General features: G+C 40.9%; 1 protein-coding gene across 3 annotated transcripts in view; it reads left to right on the top strand.

The window, feature by feature from the left end:
* Positions 1-19,210, top strand: part of ilrun (inflammation and lipid regulator with UBA-like and NBR1-like domains) — a 75,149-nt gene that overhangs the window by 31,917 nt on the left and 24,022 nt on the right. For all 3 annotated transcript variants that reach the window (XR_008725383.1, XM_055654473.1, XM_055654474.1), the window contains exons 3-4: positions 11,321-11,518; positions 11,937-12,265. Coding sequence is in view for 2 of the 3 variants with exons in the window: in XM_055654473.1 (XP_055510448.1) it covers positions 11,321-11,518; positions 11,937-12,265 (527 nt within the window). In the remaining variant the exon portion in view is untranslated. The remainder of the gene's footprint in view (positions 1-11,320; positions 11,519-11,936; positions 12,266-19,210) is intronic.

Raw genomic sequence — 19,210 nt, 5'->3', positions numbered from 1 at the left:
GGTCAGCATGCTCTCCAATGTGCACCTGTAGAAGTTAGAAAGAGTCCTCCTTGACATACCGACTCTTTCGGAATACCTTCTGAATGCACTGTTCATCTGCTACCAACTACCAGTCTGCATTCAACTATTTGCTATGGATCTCATTCTGTCCATAGCCAATTTTCTTTCAATGCTGACACTATAACTCCATGGCTCTCAATTTTGATAATCAGCTTTTTGTGTGGGACTGTGTCCAGGAGAGGGGAATTGCATGATACAGCAATACATGGGTAAAAAGTACTCTGGGATAATCTGATCATTTGTGGATAAATCCTTGAGTGGGAGTGATCAGTATCATTAATATTAGACAATCTAACATGAAGTGAAAAATGTGAAATGCTGACGTGTCTGAACTTTATATGCTCCTTTAAATGGATTTTTGTCAATTTTTGACATTTCCTTTCTTCACTGCACCTAAATCCTGTTTAGAATATAATTAGGTGGTTTGTGTATTTTTTTGTTCTAACACGTTTATGGAACCAAGAGTTAGTTTGTGAATGCAAATTTTGAGATTCCATGTGAGCATTAATCTTGATAAGATGAGTGTGAGTTAATGTCCCTTTTGAAGATCCATTCTGAATTCTATGCTGGAAGTATTTAGTGTTTTGCCTGCAGGTGATCGGATGAAAAGAATAAATCAAAACAACCAAGCTACTTTGTTTTTCGCTCCAGATACCAGCATCTGCATCTCCAAAACTCAATAATCACAATCACAATAATACTTTATTAGCCAAGTATGTTTCGTAACATACGAGGAATTTCATTTGCCAAGTCAGTCATACAAATAACAAGCAACGGAATACACATAATACATTTTAACATAAACATCCACCTCAGTAACTCCTCCACAATCTTCACTGTGTAGGAAGGCGAAAAAAAGTTAATCTCTTCCCTTCTATGCTCTCCCGCGGTCGGGGATCTCGAGCCCTCCGTTGACGGGGCGATCTTGACTCCCATAGCCAGTGGCGTTTGTGCCCTCCGCATCGGGGAGATCAGCTCCTACATCGGGGGGATTTCAGCTTCCCGCGCCGGGCAGTCAGACCCCAGGTCAGGGCTGGTCGAGCTTCTGCGTCGTTGGAACTTCCCAACTCGGCCTCCCCCGAGACTGCGAGCTCTTGATGGTAAGTCTGCAGGCCGCGGTTGGATCCCAGGCAACGGATCTGCTCCGATGTTAAGTCCACGCCCTGCGGTGGGGCCCAAAGTCAGTCCGAGGAGGCCTCCAGCTCCAAGATGTTAGGCCGCTGAGCGACCGGAGATGTGACCTGAAAAACAATCACATCATCAGCAAGGTAAGAAGCTGAAGAAAAGTTTCCCATGACCCCCTCGTCCACATAAAATAAACCAGAGAACGTTTACACAAACTTTTAACACACTAACAATTAAAAAAAGACGAAAAAACAGACAGACTGTTTGGCGGCGCATCTGGTGGTCGAATAAGAGATTTTATAATAAAACGGTAGCTCTGCCATGCTAAATCAGAAGGGATGAGATGGGGTTGTGAGAAATCTAGATGCGTCAAAGGATGAAAAATCATAGAAATTATTTTGAAAGGAATGTTGTAGCCTAAAACTACAAATTACAGGTATGAAATTACTAAAAGCATTAGAGTGCTTTTGAATAATTTGTTTTCATGACATGGAACAAAAAATCTTATTATTTTCAAAAATTATTTGAAATGCTGAAGACTGCAGTTGGACATGTGCATGGATAAACCGGGTTTGAGAGGTATGGGCCAAACACAGTCAGGTGGGAATAGTGTAGCTGGGTCATGTTTACGGTGTGGGCAAGTTGGGCTGAAGGGCCTGTTTCCACGCTGGATTACTCTATGGCTTGCCAAGGTTCTGATTTGGAGACAAAAATTGAACTATCATGACGAGCAAATCAAAGACCCAAAGTATTTTGCCTGGAAGAGAATTTTTTGATTTTAGCCTAAACCAAGGGTCGGCAGCCTAAGGCCCCCGGGCCAAATGAGGCCCGTAACCCGAAATCATCTGGCCCACAAGCGGATTTTTTCCCCCCGTAATTATCCGGCCCGCCAAACGCCCCGAGCAGCAACGCTCTGAGCAGCAGCCGAGCGCCCAGAGCAGAGGCCGGGTGCCCCGAACGCGGCCAAGCGCTGGCTGTACCGCATCCTGCGCAAAGCCGTCGGCACGGCCGCGCACTTTCTGTGAACACGTTTAAGAAAAAACTACAGATGCTGGAAAAATCGAAGGTCGACAAAAATGCTGGAGACACTCAGCAGGTGAGGCATGCCTTTTGTCTACCTTTTGTGAACACGTGATTTGATTCCTGCCATCTGGGGCTGGATCCATGTGTACAAGTGATAGATGTGGCCCGCCATCTGCTCACAGACATGCGTCCCACCCCCTATGCAGAACAAGGTTGCCGCCGATGATCTGCCATTATTTAGAAATTAATAAAACTACATCAATTTAAAATAGAAAGCTATGTGCCATTATATTGTGGAATTTCTAGCAGTGTCACTGGTTTGAGCTTTCCACATGCAGTACCAGTTAAAGACATACCGTGGGGCTATAGTATAGGAGTTTCACATGAGGAGCTGTTTTTGCTTGTGCCATGTTTCATGGTTTTAGTTGACCAAGTTTTAGGACAAAAAGAAAATGTTCTCATTAGAATAAAAAGTAGCTTTGGTTAGATTAATAGCTTTATCTTGGCAATTTGTGTACTGTGTTTGACCCATGCGAATTTATCTGTTGATCTTGTGTCAATAACTTCTCAGTAATAGAGTTAATTCTAAATTTCCTCTGCAGTTTCTTGACTGAATTAAATATTATATTTTATCTTTGTGCTCATTTGGAGGTTGTGTCAATTGCATTCCGTTAAACGATTTAAAATTAATCTGATTAACTGTGAATTAAAAAAAATAAAGCCTCTAGGTATAATGCCTGACCTGTACAAGAGACTGCAAGTATCAGTAAAAGTCGCTCTCTGTCAAGGACCCGACCTTAAATGGTGAACTGACACCGACCAGCATTACTTAGGTGTTTTGTTGAACTGCCGATTTTTATTTAATAGGTAAGAACCTACTTAGTCCTTCAGGTATTTTTCTCTTATTGCTGCCTCCCCATGGTGAACTGACACCTCCCCATCATTCTTGGGTGAGCCTGCATCAGCAGTCAATGTGAAAGACATAAGATCGACCTTCCTGGGATTGATTCCGTGGAAAGGAACTGGCCGGATGGAGTCCCCAACTGTGTCCTTGGGACCTGTGCGGTCCAGCTGACAGTTATATCAGGCAATCTTTAAGCTACTGTTTTGTGAAGTCCTCGTCTACTTTAAGACGACGACCACTAACATCCTAGTGGCAAAAGACCAGATCTGAAGAAGGGTCTCGACCCGAAACGTCACCTATTCCTTCGCTCCATAGATGCTGCCTCACCCGCTGAGTTTCTCCAGCATTTTGGTCTGCCTTCTGGAGCTGAGCTGACCTGGTTGGTGACCGACTCCGAACTCTAGCAATAGCAGCTTCGTCCGCCCCGAATGGTGGGGCTTGAATTGGCCCGCTCGCGGGGCCTTTCATTGCCCGGCACAGCTTAAAATCGGCCGGCGGGGGCTTCAACATCGGGAGCTGTAAATGACCCGGTCATTCGCACAACATGGTACAACATTTATTAAAGATCACTTACAGTGCATGTTGTTATAGCAAGTGTGGCGACTATTCGACTGCCAGCATGAGCTGAGTTCTGATAATATAAACTGCATAGTGGGCGGAGGTTCTACTAATAAAGCACTACAATTGGTTAGTGTGAAGTAACCAATCTACAGGAGCCTCGATCGCCTCGATGCAACGGGCCGATTCATCCCTTAGAAGGCGTCTGATACCCGCTTGAATCTTTCAAAAGCTACAATGTGATAAATAACACTAACAAATAAAACAAGCAAATAAAGGCAAAACAGAAGAACCAACCGTGGGGGGGGGGGGGGGGGGGGGGGGGGGGGAGAGAGATGGGAAAACATACTAAAAACTAAATAACGTGTGACCTGAAGGAGGGACTTGTCTGCAATCCAGCCAGGAAACCCGTTCGACCGGAGTCTAATGACCTGACCCGTTTAAATCCAATACTCGTTTAAATCTTTCCCATCCACCAAAACATCCAATTAGTTCAAATGGCAATTGTACCCACATCAGACATTTTTAAGAAATTCTCCGTGAATACCTTCAGTAATACTAGAAGGTCAAAACACAATTGGTGACACATCGTGTTAATACGATGTTAATGGAGACATTTAACAAGCGCTGAAAAGTGACACCCCCACTGTCTCACAGAAAGCAGAGATTTTAATACATTTTTTTTCACCGAATTTCAAAATCTGGATTACAAAACATGGGGGGGGGGGGGGGGGGGGGGGGGGGCGCGCGCCCTCCCCCCCAGTCCCCCCGGATTTCCACCCGTGCCCCTCTCTCCATATGTGCGTCTCTTTCCATGACCCCCATTTAATTTGCTCCCCAATGAAAACTGTCTTGAACCCCATTCTCCAGCAAAGTGTTTGATTGTGGATGAAAGGCTTCTGCGTGAGTCAACCTTAGCATGGCTTCAGTGGTTAGTTTTAGGCTGGCTTCAGTTTTTATTTTGAATTTGTCAGCAGTTTGAGATGCTTAAGGGCCTGTCCCACTTAGGCGAGTGCAGAAGACTCTGCGCTCGCCTCATGATGGCCACATGTTTGCTGGTGGTCTCTGGTGAGTCGCCAGGGAGAAAATCGATAATCCTATAGTCGTAGATGCAGCTGTAGTGGGGTCGCCATGTAGTTATGGGTAGTCGAGGTAGTTTTAGTTAATCGCCTTTGCTGACCGGGCATTTTCATTGGCTCATTGGGGAAAAAAACAAGTTGTAAGCACGAGTTTTCAGAACCAAGAATAACCGACCGGCAATGTTAAATGCCCGCCAAACTTCACAGCTTATTAAAAGTTGTCTGGCTTCTTAACAGTTTCTCTACTCCTTCTCCCCACTTCTACCCTCCCCTTCTCCCCTCCCCCCACTCCCCCCTCTTTTAAAGGGCTTACTGTACACTGCTAGCTGTCTTAACCTTCCTGTTCATCGCTGTGTGTGTCTATCACCTTGGCTTTGCACTATGTGAATTTCAGACAGCGCTTCCCCGCTTTCCCTGGCCCCCGCCTTTGCGATGTATTTGTGTGTGTGCGTGTTCCACTCTTTCAGTCGCCGTTCCAGTTCCCGGTTTTCAGGCAAGTGCCGCGAACTTGACAGTTGCCGGCAGTCCGCTAAAAAATCGCCTAAGTGGGACAGGCCCTTTAACATCTGTACGTGGTAATTAGGCAGAATCTTCATGTTAGTATCTTGATGTTGATGGAATAACATTCATAATGTGGAAGTATCAGTTCTAGACTCCAAATAAACAGCTTTACAAGTTTCACATTCAGATTATTATGTCTAATTATATAGGCTGTATTATTCTTGCACTATGTAACTAGATGCAATCAGTAGAAAAATAATGTTTTAGATGAGTCTTTAGTAATGCTTAACTCAGCCCAGTATCGAAGTGAGACACCAAGGTCGAAAAACAGTTGTTCAATTAAGACATTTTGGATTTTGGATTTGATAAGTTTGACATGAATAGGAACATAATAAATAGGAGCAATGTACTAGTGTATGAACATGTATAATTTATGTATATGACTGCATTGTAATGAAGAGCACTGCACAGCAATGGGCTGGGAATTTGTCATATTGATTTGCTTTGTAGCTGTCTGGCTTGAAAGGAGCTGCAATCCAGTTTGAGGTGTGGATGAGTACGTGATTGCCATAACCCAGTGCTTGTGGCTGATCCATTTGACCTATCTTTACCATCTGCAAATTAAGTATTTATTTTTAATAAACTAATTTAAATTTAACGAAAATCTGCTGGAGGAACTCCAGCCTGTGAAGACAAAACGGTTGGTTGACATTTTGGGTTGAGGCATTGTATCAGGACTGAGTATGAAGAGATAAGGTAGCTAGTATAGAGGTGAGAGGAAGGTTAGTTGGGGACTATTAGGTGATGTGTGGAACCACCCGAGGTGGGGGGGGATGATGGGCAGATGAGGCCCGAGGGGTGAGTTTTGCGTCAGTGGCAGTGTGACAGCTGAAAACAGATAGGAAACAAAATGGCAGATGGAACAACTGGAGGGAAAGCGACGGTGGAAACAGCCTGGAAAAAGAAGTTGAAGTGAATGATGGGCAGAAGGAACTGGACAGGGAATAGGAAAAAGAGAAAATACCCAAGTGTTTAGGTGCGTGTGATGAGTAGATACAACCAGGTGATGGAAGATACAAATCTAGGTAATGGGGAAATGGGAAAGATGAACTAAAGGAGAGAGAATCTTGATGAAACTGCAGAAGCTGGGAAAGAACAGATAGTGGGCTACCTGAAGTTTAAAAAAAAATCAATATGTGACCAAATTAAAAATTAAGGTAAACTACATCCTCTGTTTCTGCTCCCCCCCCCCCCCCCCCCCCCCCCGGGGGTGGATGGATAGATATTACCGGTCTATCCATCCTCCACATATCTCTCCAGCCAAGTTTCTTCTCCCGCAGTCGACGTTTCATATCCCCCTCCCCCGGTTCCCCATTTTCCACCCTCTATCTGCACCTTTCCCCACCCTTCCACAACCTAGCTCAGTCTTATGTTTTCACCTATCGCTCGCCAGTCTCAAAACCTGTTCCTCCCCTACCCCCATCTGCCACCATCTCCCCATAATCCCGACCTCACCAGTCCCTGGCCGCTGTCTCTCACAAGCGTAAATTCACAGGCCGGAGAGCCGCAGAGGCCCCTGCACACCCTCGCCAGGGACGGGTCTGGTTCTCGCTCCGCCTTTACGCTGCTCTCTGCTCCCGCAACTGGAAGCATTGGATAACTGCCGGACGTGAGGGGGCTGGAGGTCTGCTGTAATGAATATCTGCTATAAAGTGGTCCGTTAATGTCAAGGGTTTACTGTATTTTGTGTAGATAAATTCACATGTCCTGAACTTGCAAATTTGGAATGCTGAATGTGCCAGTTTGATCTGCTGATCATTGTATGGACCCGAGGCCTACATTTAAAGCTTTATTTATTTATTTTTCCATCATTTAGGTTTTGTTTTATATTTGCAATTATTAATGTCTTCCGAATGAAAAAGACATTTAAAAAAAAATAAAAAAATGTAGCTTTGACAAAATGTTGTTGGCTGAGAGTGGTTTTGAAGGGATGTGATGAGTGGGTTTCTTCATTGTGCCTTTGGAAGCCCTCCCGGCACAAATATAATTCTGCCGGAGTCCTTGGCATTTGCGGGGACAGCAAGATCTTTCTTGATCAGCCAACTACAAGTTGAATTTGACCACAATGTTGATAACAGGCTTGTGTCACATTCACGATCATTGTTTCACTATCAGTCTATCTGGCTGCTGAAATAATTTGACCTCAAGCTGATGCTTAGTGTGTGAATAGCTCGTGCTTGAGGTGGAATATATATTCAGCAAGCCTTTGGCCATGAGGGATATCGTACTGAACCATATTATGTTCTTATTCCTTGTTCACACCTGCTCCTGGGGCAAGGACTGGTGAATTTGGGGATTGCAGTTTGGGGCGCCCAAACACAATCCTGATTAGTTTGTGCAACAGAGCAGGAGCTTTAAGTAAATTGTGAACACTTTGTTGTGACGTTGTGATGCCAAAATGCTGCGGTATGCTTAAACTTGGTAATGGAAAATGGTGGGTTTTGAGCAGGAAAAGTTATTTTCGTGGTGTATTGTGTAACAACTGCAATTCGTTCATCGTTCAAATAAAGTAAAATAACTTGGAGCCTGCCTTTACATTAAATCATATACTTTTGGTTCAGATGGGAGATTACATAGCAATGTTGACTGAAAGTCATTTATTGTGACATTTAAGTTCTCAGTAAAGATTTTAAAAAGGATACGGTTGTAGAGAGGGCCCCCTTAGACAGCGGAGGCGTGAGGGCAGGACATCATTCTCCGCTGACTTGAGTAGCCTAAGCTAATTGTAGCAAAGTGTGAACATTCAACATGGTTAGCACGCCCTGCAATGAAGTGGACCTGCGCACTCGCTCACTCGCCAGAAACTGCTGCTGTTATTTGTCCCCATCGGTCTGGTCTGGTTTCAAGACGATGGCCCAGGTGAAGGGAATCGGGTCGAGTACGTATCACCTGCCAAATCACTGCAGGTGTCTGAGTAACCACCTGACTTCCTGGCTCCGGCAGCAACTAACCCCACCGTGGCCAAAGTCAGGCAGCAACTATCCCCACTGGAGAAGCTGCGAACACCACCCCCCCGCAACCATGTGCAAACATGAACAGCTCTCTGTGGGGCGAGGGAGGGATGCAGCACCCTATCCATCTCCGCACACAGGTCACTAGGTCCAAAGTCATCGAGGCAAAGCGGGGAGACCTGTGACTTGAGTGAAATGTTTAAGAAAGAACTGCAGATGCTGGTAATCGAAGGTAGACACAAAATGCTGGAGTAACTCAGCTGCCTCACCGGTGACCTGTGACTTGGGCAAAACAGCAATATGCAGGACATTTTGATGCGCCCATTGGGGTGGGTTCCCCACAACGCAAATCTTGCCTGTGCCAACATGCCGATGCTGAAATATACTCTATGTTGGGATAACTATTATGTTTAGTCTAAGTGGCTCCCATGAGAGTGGAAAAGCGGAAGAAAATAGTAAGTTTATGTAGCAGTTGAGTCTCTGGGAGCTGAGCTCATTCTCCATCTTTGTGAGCTCCTACTGATTGCTTGCCTTCATGGTTAAATATTTACTCTGCTGCAGCAGCTACCGGCCATTAGGTATTAATCAAACGTCTTGTGTGATTAGCTCAACTAATATGCTTCCACGACTTGACTAGCCCAAAGCTAATTGTTGCAAATCAAATGATTAATCAAGAGACTCGTGACTAAGTTTTGTACTACACAACTTTACTAACATATGGACATCCAGAGCTCATTCAGAAGTCAACAAACGTGCATACAGCCCGTGGCCGTGGACTAGTACAGTAAGAGGTGAAAACCCCACAAATACTTTTCATTTTATCTATTGATAGTTATAGAAATCTTTCATTTCATTACAAAAACAATCAAAAATGGTTGTTATTCGTCGTCACGATCTCGCTCACTCACCGAAGCGGGCCAGCAAGCGACCAGGAAAAGCCGATAAAACCACCAAAAGCATCGTAGTTTTGTACGATGAACCATAAATAAACCTAGTTAATAGTTTTGAAAGCAGTATTTTCTTACCGCGTAAAAGCAAAACTGGAAAATACATATGAAACGCAGGTCAAAACAATTATCGATCGTAATGTGTACACACAGTAGCTCAGCTGGCGAGAATGTTTATCCCGAATGACCCATGACCGGGGCAAACTCACGCATGCGCAGTTGTAATACTGAACTCGCGTATACCAGTGGCTGCATGTGCTAATTTTGTACCTGTGAGAGTGCAGTTTATTGTTGATAGTTTGCAATAACTCGTACCTGTAACTAATACTTTCGTTTTTTTTTTGAAACTTTGGGGAGAGGAAAAAACTGCATTTAAAAATAAATGCACAGGTCTGGATGAAGTTGTAATCTATTAATAGCCTTTATGCGTATAAGTATTTGCATTATACTTATGCGTATAAGAATTGCTTTCTTTACAAAATTATTGTTTAATTTGAACGTTGCATTTATTTCTGTGTATTCATTTCTTTCATCGTTTGAAATAACATTTTTTGACCAGCTTCATATACAGTGTCCTCCATAATGTTTGGGACAAAGACCCGTCATTTATTTATTTGCCTCTGTACTCCACAATTTGAGATTTGTAATAGAAAAAAAATCACATGTGGTTAAAGTGCACATTGCCAGATTTTAATAAAAAATTAATTTTTATACATTTTGGTTTCACCATGTAGAAGTGATATACATACAGCAGTGTTTATACCTAGTCCCCTCATTTCAGGGCACCATATTGCTTGGGACACAGCAATGTAATGTAAATGAAAATAGTCATGTTTAGTACTTTGCTGCATATACTTTGCATGCAATGACTGCTTGAAGTTTGCGATTCATGGACATCAACAGTTGCTGGGTGTCTTCTCTGGTGATGCTCTACCAGACCTGTATTGCACCCATCTTTAGTTTATGCTTCTTTTGGGGGCTAGTCCCCTTCAGTTTTCGCTTCAGCATATAAAAGCAGGGCTGCCAACTCTCACGCTTTGAGCGTGAGACTCACGCCCTCAAGCAAACTCTCACGCCCTCACGCTGATCAGACATTTCTCACGCTCAGTGGTGAGAAATTTTGTGATCAACGAAAATTTCACAACTCGGATAAACTGCATGGTCCGCGGGTGTTGGAGAGCCGGGGCTGCGGGAAGGATGGGAGCAGAACCAGCAACGGGAACAGATGCGGGGAGCCGAGACTTGCAAGTGTTTGCGGCGCTGTCGAGTGTTTGCGGGGCTGACGCTGCAGCTCCGGCCATGGAGCACTCCATATTATGGAGAGAATTCTGTCATCAGATGTGGAGGTCTTCCTTGGCCTACCAGTCCCTTTGCGATTAGTAAGCTCACCAGTGCTCTCCTTCTTAATGATGTTCCAAACAGTTGATTTTGGTAAGCCAAAGGTTTGGCTGATGTCTCTAACAGTTTTATTCTTGTTTCGCAGTCTCATAGGCTTCTTTGGCTTTCATTGGTACAACTTTGGTCCTCATGTTGATAAACAGCAATAAATGTTTCCAAAGGTGATGGAAAGAGTTGCGGAAAGACTGGGTGCTGAGAGCTCTCTTATACCTGCAGAAAGGAGGCAATTAAACACACCTGAGCAATTCTAACCACCTATGAAGCCACGTGTACCAAACATGGTGCCCTGAAATGGAGGTCTATGTGTAAATATCTGTAATTTCTACATGGTGAAACCAAAATGCAATAAAAATTGCCTTTATTAAAATCTGACAATGTGCTCGCCAAATCGTGGAGTACGGAGGCAAATAAATAAATGATGAGTCTTTGTCCCAAACATTATGCAGGGCACTGTAACTGCAGAGAGACACAAAATGCTGGAGTAACTCAGCGGGTCAGGCAGCATCCATGGAGAAAATGGGTAAGTGGCGTTTCGGGTCAGGACCCTTCTTCATATCAAAAACAAAACTTATCCAATTTATCCAGAGATGCTGCCTGACCCACTGCGTTACTCCAGCATTTTGTGCATATCTTTGGTAAACATCAGTACCGTTGTACCGTTGTATTACATTTGATATAACTGCAACTCCATTTCCTCCATCTTTTTCTTCCTAGGCGCAGAGCAATGGCCTCCTGGCGTGTCCCTGAAATATGTGGGAGGGGACCAATTTGGACATGTTAACATGGTGATGGTCCGGTCACTGGAGCCTCAGGAAGTTACCGACGTCAGTGTTCAGATGCGAAGTCCAACTACGCCAGCAATGTACCAGGGGCAGTGGCGCATGTGTACAGCTACCGGCCTTTATTTTGGAGGTAAAGAGAGACAATAAAATTAATATTTACGGTTGAATGTTCAATATTTTTTTTCTTCCCAGCGCACCAGGTCCCTAAATTTTGAGGCTACCTGGAAGTCTGAGATTTTTGAAAAATGACCAATTTGTTTTTTAATTTCACTGGCGAACTTGATTATTAACAATTAATTGTATTGTTTTGGTATTTGAAGAACAAATGGGTGGTGATTTAACATTCACTCATGTTGCTTCTGATCAGAATTTGCTTTGTAAGCTGGATGCTGTATATTGCTTTAAATTTAAAAAAAGAAAAATGGAATAAACATTTTTTACAGTGTGATTTAATTCTGTGAAGTTAGACTCTCGTTCAAAGACAACTTCAGCTGCAAAAATATTAATTGCCATGCTAATCATAATTCCATGTTTTGTACCACTCTCAGATGTGATTTGGGTGATACTGAGTGTTGAAATCGGAGGCCTTTTAGGAGTTACACAGCAGCTTTCTTCATTTGAAACAGAATTTTCTTCGCAACCCTGTCGCAAGATTGAAGGCAATTTTAACCCTTTCGCTTCACCACAGAAAAACCGGCAGTCTGAAGACAACAGTGTGAAGGACCCTGGGGGCCAAAGTACAAATGTCATTAGTAAAAATGCATGGGGCCCAACTGAAGACCAAAATGAACAAGAGCAAAATGGACTGTCGCAGAACTCTGTAAATATCTCCCCTAACAGTCACTCTAGCAACTTATCAGTGGTGACTTACAGTCAGGTAAATACAGAATGATTGATTTATTTTGTTTGCCCCATTTCTATTTTTATATGCATGTGTGAGTGACTTAAGAAATTGAGAAATGGTGTGAGGAGTGAGTCCCTTTTTTATATTGTAAAGAGCCATTGAAGATCCCTGTTTTAAGTCATTCTGTAGGCTGGCTGTACCAGAAGCCTGACTATCTCTTAACCTATGATGAAAGTAAAGCTTAACTGCAGAAGCGATTGCTGGATTAGTGGGGTTTCATTCAAATTGGGTTGCCTTTATCATCTTGTATTGTAAACTCATTGCAACAAATTTTAGCTATTCGGAGTATTGTCTCCACTTCTAAGAGTTAAAAAAAACGTAATCTCCTCTCTTGGACTGTAATGATGCGTTGTTATCAGTAAGCTTTCTCAATTCTTTCCATCACCGCTCCATACATCCCTCATATTCTTCTGGATGACAACTTATTTCATGTTTATGTGACCTGAAATTTGACACGATTCTTTGGGTACAGATTTCTTGATAGTCAGAGGTGAACCATGTTCTGCATTCATTACTTTGGAAAGTTTGAATGCTTATCAGAGGTTGAAGAACACAAATGTATGTTAATAGTGTTCTTTGAATAAAATTTAAAAAAAAAAGAAATTTGTTTTATAATTTAAGCTTCAATGTTTTAATTCCTTATTGTCTTTTTTCTGGTTTTATATCTTGTCTATTTTCTTTCTCGTGCTGCCCCTTTCCAAGAGCTTTCTGTCAGCCAGGAATGGGATGTGCTTTCTAAACAAATCTTCCTCCACTGATATTAATTCTGGTTCACTTTCACGCAACTCGCCCAAGGCCAGGCCTTTTCGTTAACGCAAGGTAGATCATGTTGTGGTTCAGAACTGACGCAAGAGAATTTGCCTGTGATCCATAAGCTATAATTTCAATTGTTGACCACATGAAATTGTTGTGGGTCTTTTTATTTTGCAGCACTAAAGTTTGGTGAATATAAATGATAAAATCTCAATGCAACTTTCACAAATTCTGATATTTGGACTGTTTGCTATTTGTCACAGCAAATATTCGGAAAATTTACGTAGAGTACTTAAGCGCTATTTTCCCCTCTTGTATTCTTTAATGCTTGGAAGCAGAGAAAAATCAAACAATCAGGCTCTCAAATTTCTTGTCTGCGCTCTTGGCTTCAGCTGTGTCAATATTAGTTGAGGAGGCACGATTGTTAGCTTCATTCTTGGTGGAATGAAGAATAGAAAATTCTTTGAATTCCTGTTTCCAAGCATTATCTAGACACCCTACTGCAAGAAAGTGAACAGGAGCAGGGGTCCTTTCTTCTCCCATGGTTCTTTCAGATGAACAGGGTTGCGTGCGAATACAGCTACTGATTCAATTTAGGAGATGGGATGACCATAAGCCATATCCATTATAAATTATTGCTAGGCAAGGCAAGGCAACTTTATTTATATTGCTAGTTAAAGTGAGCTTGTTATAAGGAGGTGTGTGGTGGGGAAGGGCAGGATATATTGTGGGAGAGGCAGGTGAAGAAGCAAACCATTCAGTGAAGCTTTTGGTTTTGAAGCTTTTCAAAAAATCAAAAAGGAAGCCAAACCTTTTTGTCTATTTTATCCAGAATAATAACACGTGGATTATGCAAATTGAGGATATTTCATCGCAATGAGTCTTGAGCGTCAGCTGATATTTATGTTTTGCAAGATTATTGGGTAGATTTGTCCTTCAGATATATTATAAATATGTTAAAATTTGTTAGTTTTATTAGCTTATTGTACACATCTGCTGTGACATCTTGGCAAAGTCAGGAAACACAACAAGGCTTTAAAAAAACGATTTCTAAGAGGCCCATATTATGATAGATTTGAAAGCTGGCTGTCATATTGTAATAATATGGTACAGAAAACTTTTGGGAACGGGTTAATGGAATTTAAATCAGTATATGCTGAAACTCCAAATATTATTTGATTTAATTGGAAACATTTTGCTAAAGATTTTTTGAGCAGTAATACTACCACTGCCACATAAGGAAGAGAACATGAAATTATTTTAAATTTGCTGCTCACTACTGGATGAAATATTGTAGCTCTTGATTTCATTCTGTAGATAGCATGTTGGTGTGTATTGGTGTAATGCTTAAATTACATGCAAATTTTAAAATATATCTATTTAGTATATTAAATGTCTGCCTAGTATCTGACAACTGTCATTTTTGATTCCTTTGCAAGAAAGTTTTTAAGCTAACATGCCTAGTTGGTTGTTTATCTTGGGCGAGTTAATTCGAGGATTCCAGCTTTTCTGATGTAAATGTTCCTTCTCTAACCCAACAAAACCAAAAATAAAGTGCAAGATTAAATTTTCCACAAGAATGTGTCCTTCAATTCCTTCATTGCTTTGCTTTGTCAGCTAATTGTAAAATCCTTTTTTTCATTTATTTAAGGCATTTAAACATTTCCTGTTGGAAAATATCCTGATTACCATACTCCTGAATCAAAGGTCTCAGTGCTTTTTGTACTTTTCCCATTGCTAGTTAGAATCACTTCAAGGCATGGAAGCCATTTGAAGGTTTCTTGTGTCCCCATGATTGAAGGCTTTTCTGAGTTTGAGGGTATTCTGAATATAGCTGTTTGTTTCAATTTTCAGCCAACGTCATTGATTCTGTTACTCATTGTAAGTAGAATTTTCATTGGATGCTATAAAAACAGTGCACTGAACAGCTATAGTGAAATTAACATGGTTTGGGTATTTTGAACAATTTATTTTTCATTTAATGATTTAACTTGCATTGGTAAGAATATGATAATTTTTTGTCTCTATGATAGCAGGAACAGCAGATCAGGAGTGATAAGTAATCCTCCATGAAGGTCTTCAAACATTAGCATGTAACAAAATGGATTATCCAAATGATTGCAGGCAGAGAAGAAGAGTTAGTAACATCTTGAGATTGGCAGTAACTGCAGTGGAAACTTTCTTAGATCTCTTTTTTTATTTTTGCATTCATATCAAGAGAGAGTTAGATTTAGCTCTTAGGGCTAAAGGGAATCAAGGGATATGGGGAAAAAGCCGGAACGGGGTACTGATTTTGGATGATCAGCCATGATCATATTGAATGGTGGTGCTCGCTCGAAGGCCTACCCCTGCATCTATTTTCTACGTTTCTATCTATGGCAATTCTGGGGTCTTGAGTGACTTTCATAAACTTAAGAACCAAACCGTTAAAAGGATATGTTAAAGTAGGTCAGTGAAATACCAACCAAGTTGTACATAATAAATTGTAATAATTCACAGTTCTGATTTGAATGTGTAATTCTGATGTGTGTTATAGATTGCTGAGTAGATTTATAATTGTGAATGGTATTATGGTCTGAGCTATTTTTGCTGTACCCATGGCGTAATGATGGGTAAAGTTGTGCATGTCACTTTTAATTAAATGTTTTTCGGGTGTAGTTTGGAGAGGTGGAATAGATAGTAAGAGATTGTGGAGTGCATCAAACCAGTTGAGATTTTGGGAATGGATGATGGTAAATCATAGAGCAGCAAGCCATTCATAAAGCTTCACCTAATTGATCAATATAAAGTTTCTAAAGTTCTTAAGACTATAATTCCATAAAGAATTGACTTGAGGCCAGTATCTCTAAGTGGGGCATCCCGACATCTGCACTGAAGGAATTTATTGGCGCTTGATTTGAGGAAACTATTATCATGCTAACTTTAAAAGCTTCCAATTGCTGTGCCCATGAGAATTTTGGCTACTTTTCAGATCTGAGCAGATTGTGTCATCTTCCATTTCTACCCCCATTCCTTTCTTGGACTCATCCTGTTTGTCCTGCACCCACTCTAACTATCCCAACACCGCATTTCATTTTACCTAATCTGACATTATCATCGCAGCCACAATTCCTGCACCAAATGATTTATGGTCCTCTACCCTCTGTCCATTTTTCCAGGCTGTATACCACCCGGATAAGCATATTTGTCCCTGCATTCTCCAATGGTGATATTTATCACTAGTTCCCTCAGCCCAACAATCACCAATTTATTCATTTTTCTGTGATATGATCTTCACAATCATCTTGAACTATTGTATTTGCCATTGACTCTTTAAACCATGTCATGCTGTGAACATCTATTCTCCAAAACATTTGTTCATTGCATATAAAATTCTTGCCAATCTAAATTGTATTGCAAGCAACAGGAACTGCAGAAGCTGGTTGACAAAAAAAAAGACAAAAAGTACTGGAATAGCTGGTCAGGCGACTTTGCTGGAAAATGTGGATAGGCAATGTTTCGGGTCAGGAACCTTCACCCTTCTGAGTTATTTCTGCATTTTGAGTCTTAAATCTTATTGAATGATGATTGTTTTGAAATCATGTAATTGATGGAAACTGACTTATAGGCGCTCTCTTTGCTCTCTCTTTGCCTCCCCTCAAAATTTGCCTGTAAGTATTACAACAAATTTACTTGAACTGCCACAATGATGATCTGGCACCATATTTACTCCTAGCCTGGCATCTTCATTTGCATACTTCCTGCTTGATTCCTCAATTTTTTCCCCTTCTCAGCTTCAACATTGAATACATCTTTATCCTTTATTTCATCCTCTATCTCAGCTTTGACTCCCTTTTTGAAATGACTGACAATTTTACTTTAATATTTCTCTACATATTGATTCTATTGTTTATTTTTGGTCACAGATTTATTGCCACTGAGCACTCAATTGCCCTCTCTGGCCCCAAAGAATAGTTGCCCTTGTGTACTTGTAAAATTGCTCTCTTTTTAAAAGGAAAACAGCCCCACAACTCCTTTGTTTTTGAAAACAAATGTGTTGTCTTCACCTCTCATGTCCTAAAACATGTAATTGTGGTACTTTTGGGGGTAGGATCTTGATTAACAAGTTTCCAACCATACTATAATATTGAAACAGGAACAGACGAAGGTCACAAATTTAGCTGATTCTGAAAAACTTTTTCTCCTTCTATATTGTGACCACTTTACAGCATTTGTGATTATCTACAACCTATTCCTCTGTCTTGTCAAATATGACTTCATTCACCTGGTTCCACTATCTATTTTCAAATTGCCAGAAAAGACAATGCAGTGTTTTTTTTAGAAGCCCTTTTTATTTCTGATATACCTGCTGTCTGTCAGTAACATCTGTAGGCACAGTGTTACTTTCCACAAACTGTTCTTGCTAAAAACACAGCGTTCTGACATGTTTCTTGCCTCTTCCTCTATCTTTAGGTTGACAAAGTCCTGGATTAGACACATTTTCCTGTGTAAACTGCCATGTGGACATTCCTTGACTAACCATTTAGGCCAGAAATGAAAATGATGCTTGCATAAAAACTATACTCTGGCCAAGTGTTTTATTCTTCCAAATATTGATATTGTTTTTATTGGTGAATCTCTAAAATTCATTCGGGCTCTTAAAACATAGCAGTGCTAAATAAATGCAAATTATTGTTCAATTTAAGGGATGTACCAGATGCCAATTTGGTTGAACAATTGTGTTTTAATCTAATTAAGAAAGTTGTGGTTGAATTTGGTTTCAATCTAATTAAGAAAGTTGTGACGGAAAGCAAATTAGGATTGAGCAGAGAACGATTGTGTTTTTGATTTTAACTTTGAAACTTTGAAGGAGTGAGATTCACACACAATGCCTTTGTTTCTAAAATTACCTGGTATATTACAGCTAGAAATAATGTATTTATTTTCTTTTGAGGTTACTTCATACTCTGTGTAATTAGGGTAACCTCGTAACATCCACTGCATTGTAATGGGGAAGCAGATAGTCTGAAGAGTTTTGGCCTGAAACGTTGCCTATTTCCTTCGCTCCATAGATGCTGCTGCACCCGCTGAGTTTCTCCAGCATTTTTGTGTACCTTCGATTTTCCAGCATCTGCAGTTCCTTCTTAAACACAAGCAGATAGCATTGCTTTTAATGAAGCCATTAACAGTAGCACAGCTCAGACAATAACCGTAACACATTGACATTGTAAACTGAAGATTATATGGCATTTTCACACAAGCAGAGCAGAAACTAAAATTCCCACATTTTGATAGCAAGGATTGACCACAAAGTCTGAAGAAGGGTCCCGACCCAAAATTTCACCTATTCATGTTCTCCAGAGATGCTGCCTGACCTGCTATGTTACTCAGTATCTTATTTGTAAACTGCCATCTGCATTTCCTTTTGCCACTCCTACAATTCTTCACTTATTTATTTTCCATCATGTTGCAAAATCTGACTTTGAAAGCATGTCATATATTTATCCATAATTTTGTGTGTGTATATGTGTGTGTGTGTGTGTGTATATATAAATATATATATCCGCACACACACACACAGTGTATAGATTATGTTTAATGCACGTCAGTGCCAAGCTTTATTGCATTTTCATCTTAAATTCAAATTTAAAAAATGATTTTAACCATTATATAAAGATGTTTCATTGGCTGCAAAAGCCTGGTGTAATGTTTACATGATATAATAAGCTCACAGTGATGCTGCTCAATCAGTTCTGATATGAAGAAACAAGTAGTTATTGCTATCCATATATTTTTTATAAATTTGCTCTGAACACAGAGAAATGGTATCTTCCTCCATACTTTGCAAAATTAGACTGTGCGCCTAGCAATATATACTTCAGTGTTCCACAATGTTTTAGCTGGTTTTAGCAATTCATAAACATCTCAATTAAAACTAACTGCAGACTTGACCTATAGAAGCTGTTGTTTACCCCATTTAAATGTGTTCCCTTTGTCTTCTAAACTCTCTTCAGCTTCTGCGTTTCTTATCACCTTCTGATATCCTGAATGGTTTGAACTAGTTTGATAGCACAAATTGCACAGTGGTGTTTTTTTTAGCTTCATTGCTTTCAAGTGTTTTCTCAGCTTACTGCCAAATTTGTCGTCACTTTGAAGTTTGACTGCTATTGTAGTACAATTTTGTGG

The sequence above is a fragment of the Leucoraja erinacea genome, chromosome 24 (assembly GCF_028641065.1).
Source record: "Leucoraja erinacea ecotype New England chromosome 24, Leri_hhj_1, whole genome shotgun sequence".
NCBI classification, from domain to species: domain Eukaryota; kingdom Metazoa; phylum Chordata; class Chondrichthyes; order Rajiformes; family Rajidae; genus Leucoraja; species Leucoraja erinaceus.
The sequence above is the reverse complement of the archived record's forward strand: the minus strand, read 5'-3'. Positions and strand labels throughout refer to the sequence as shown.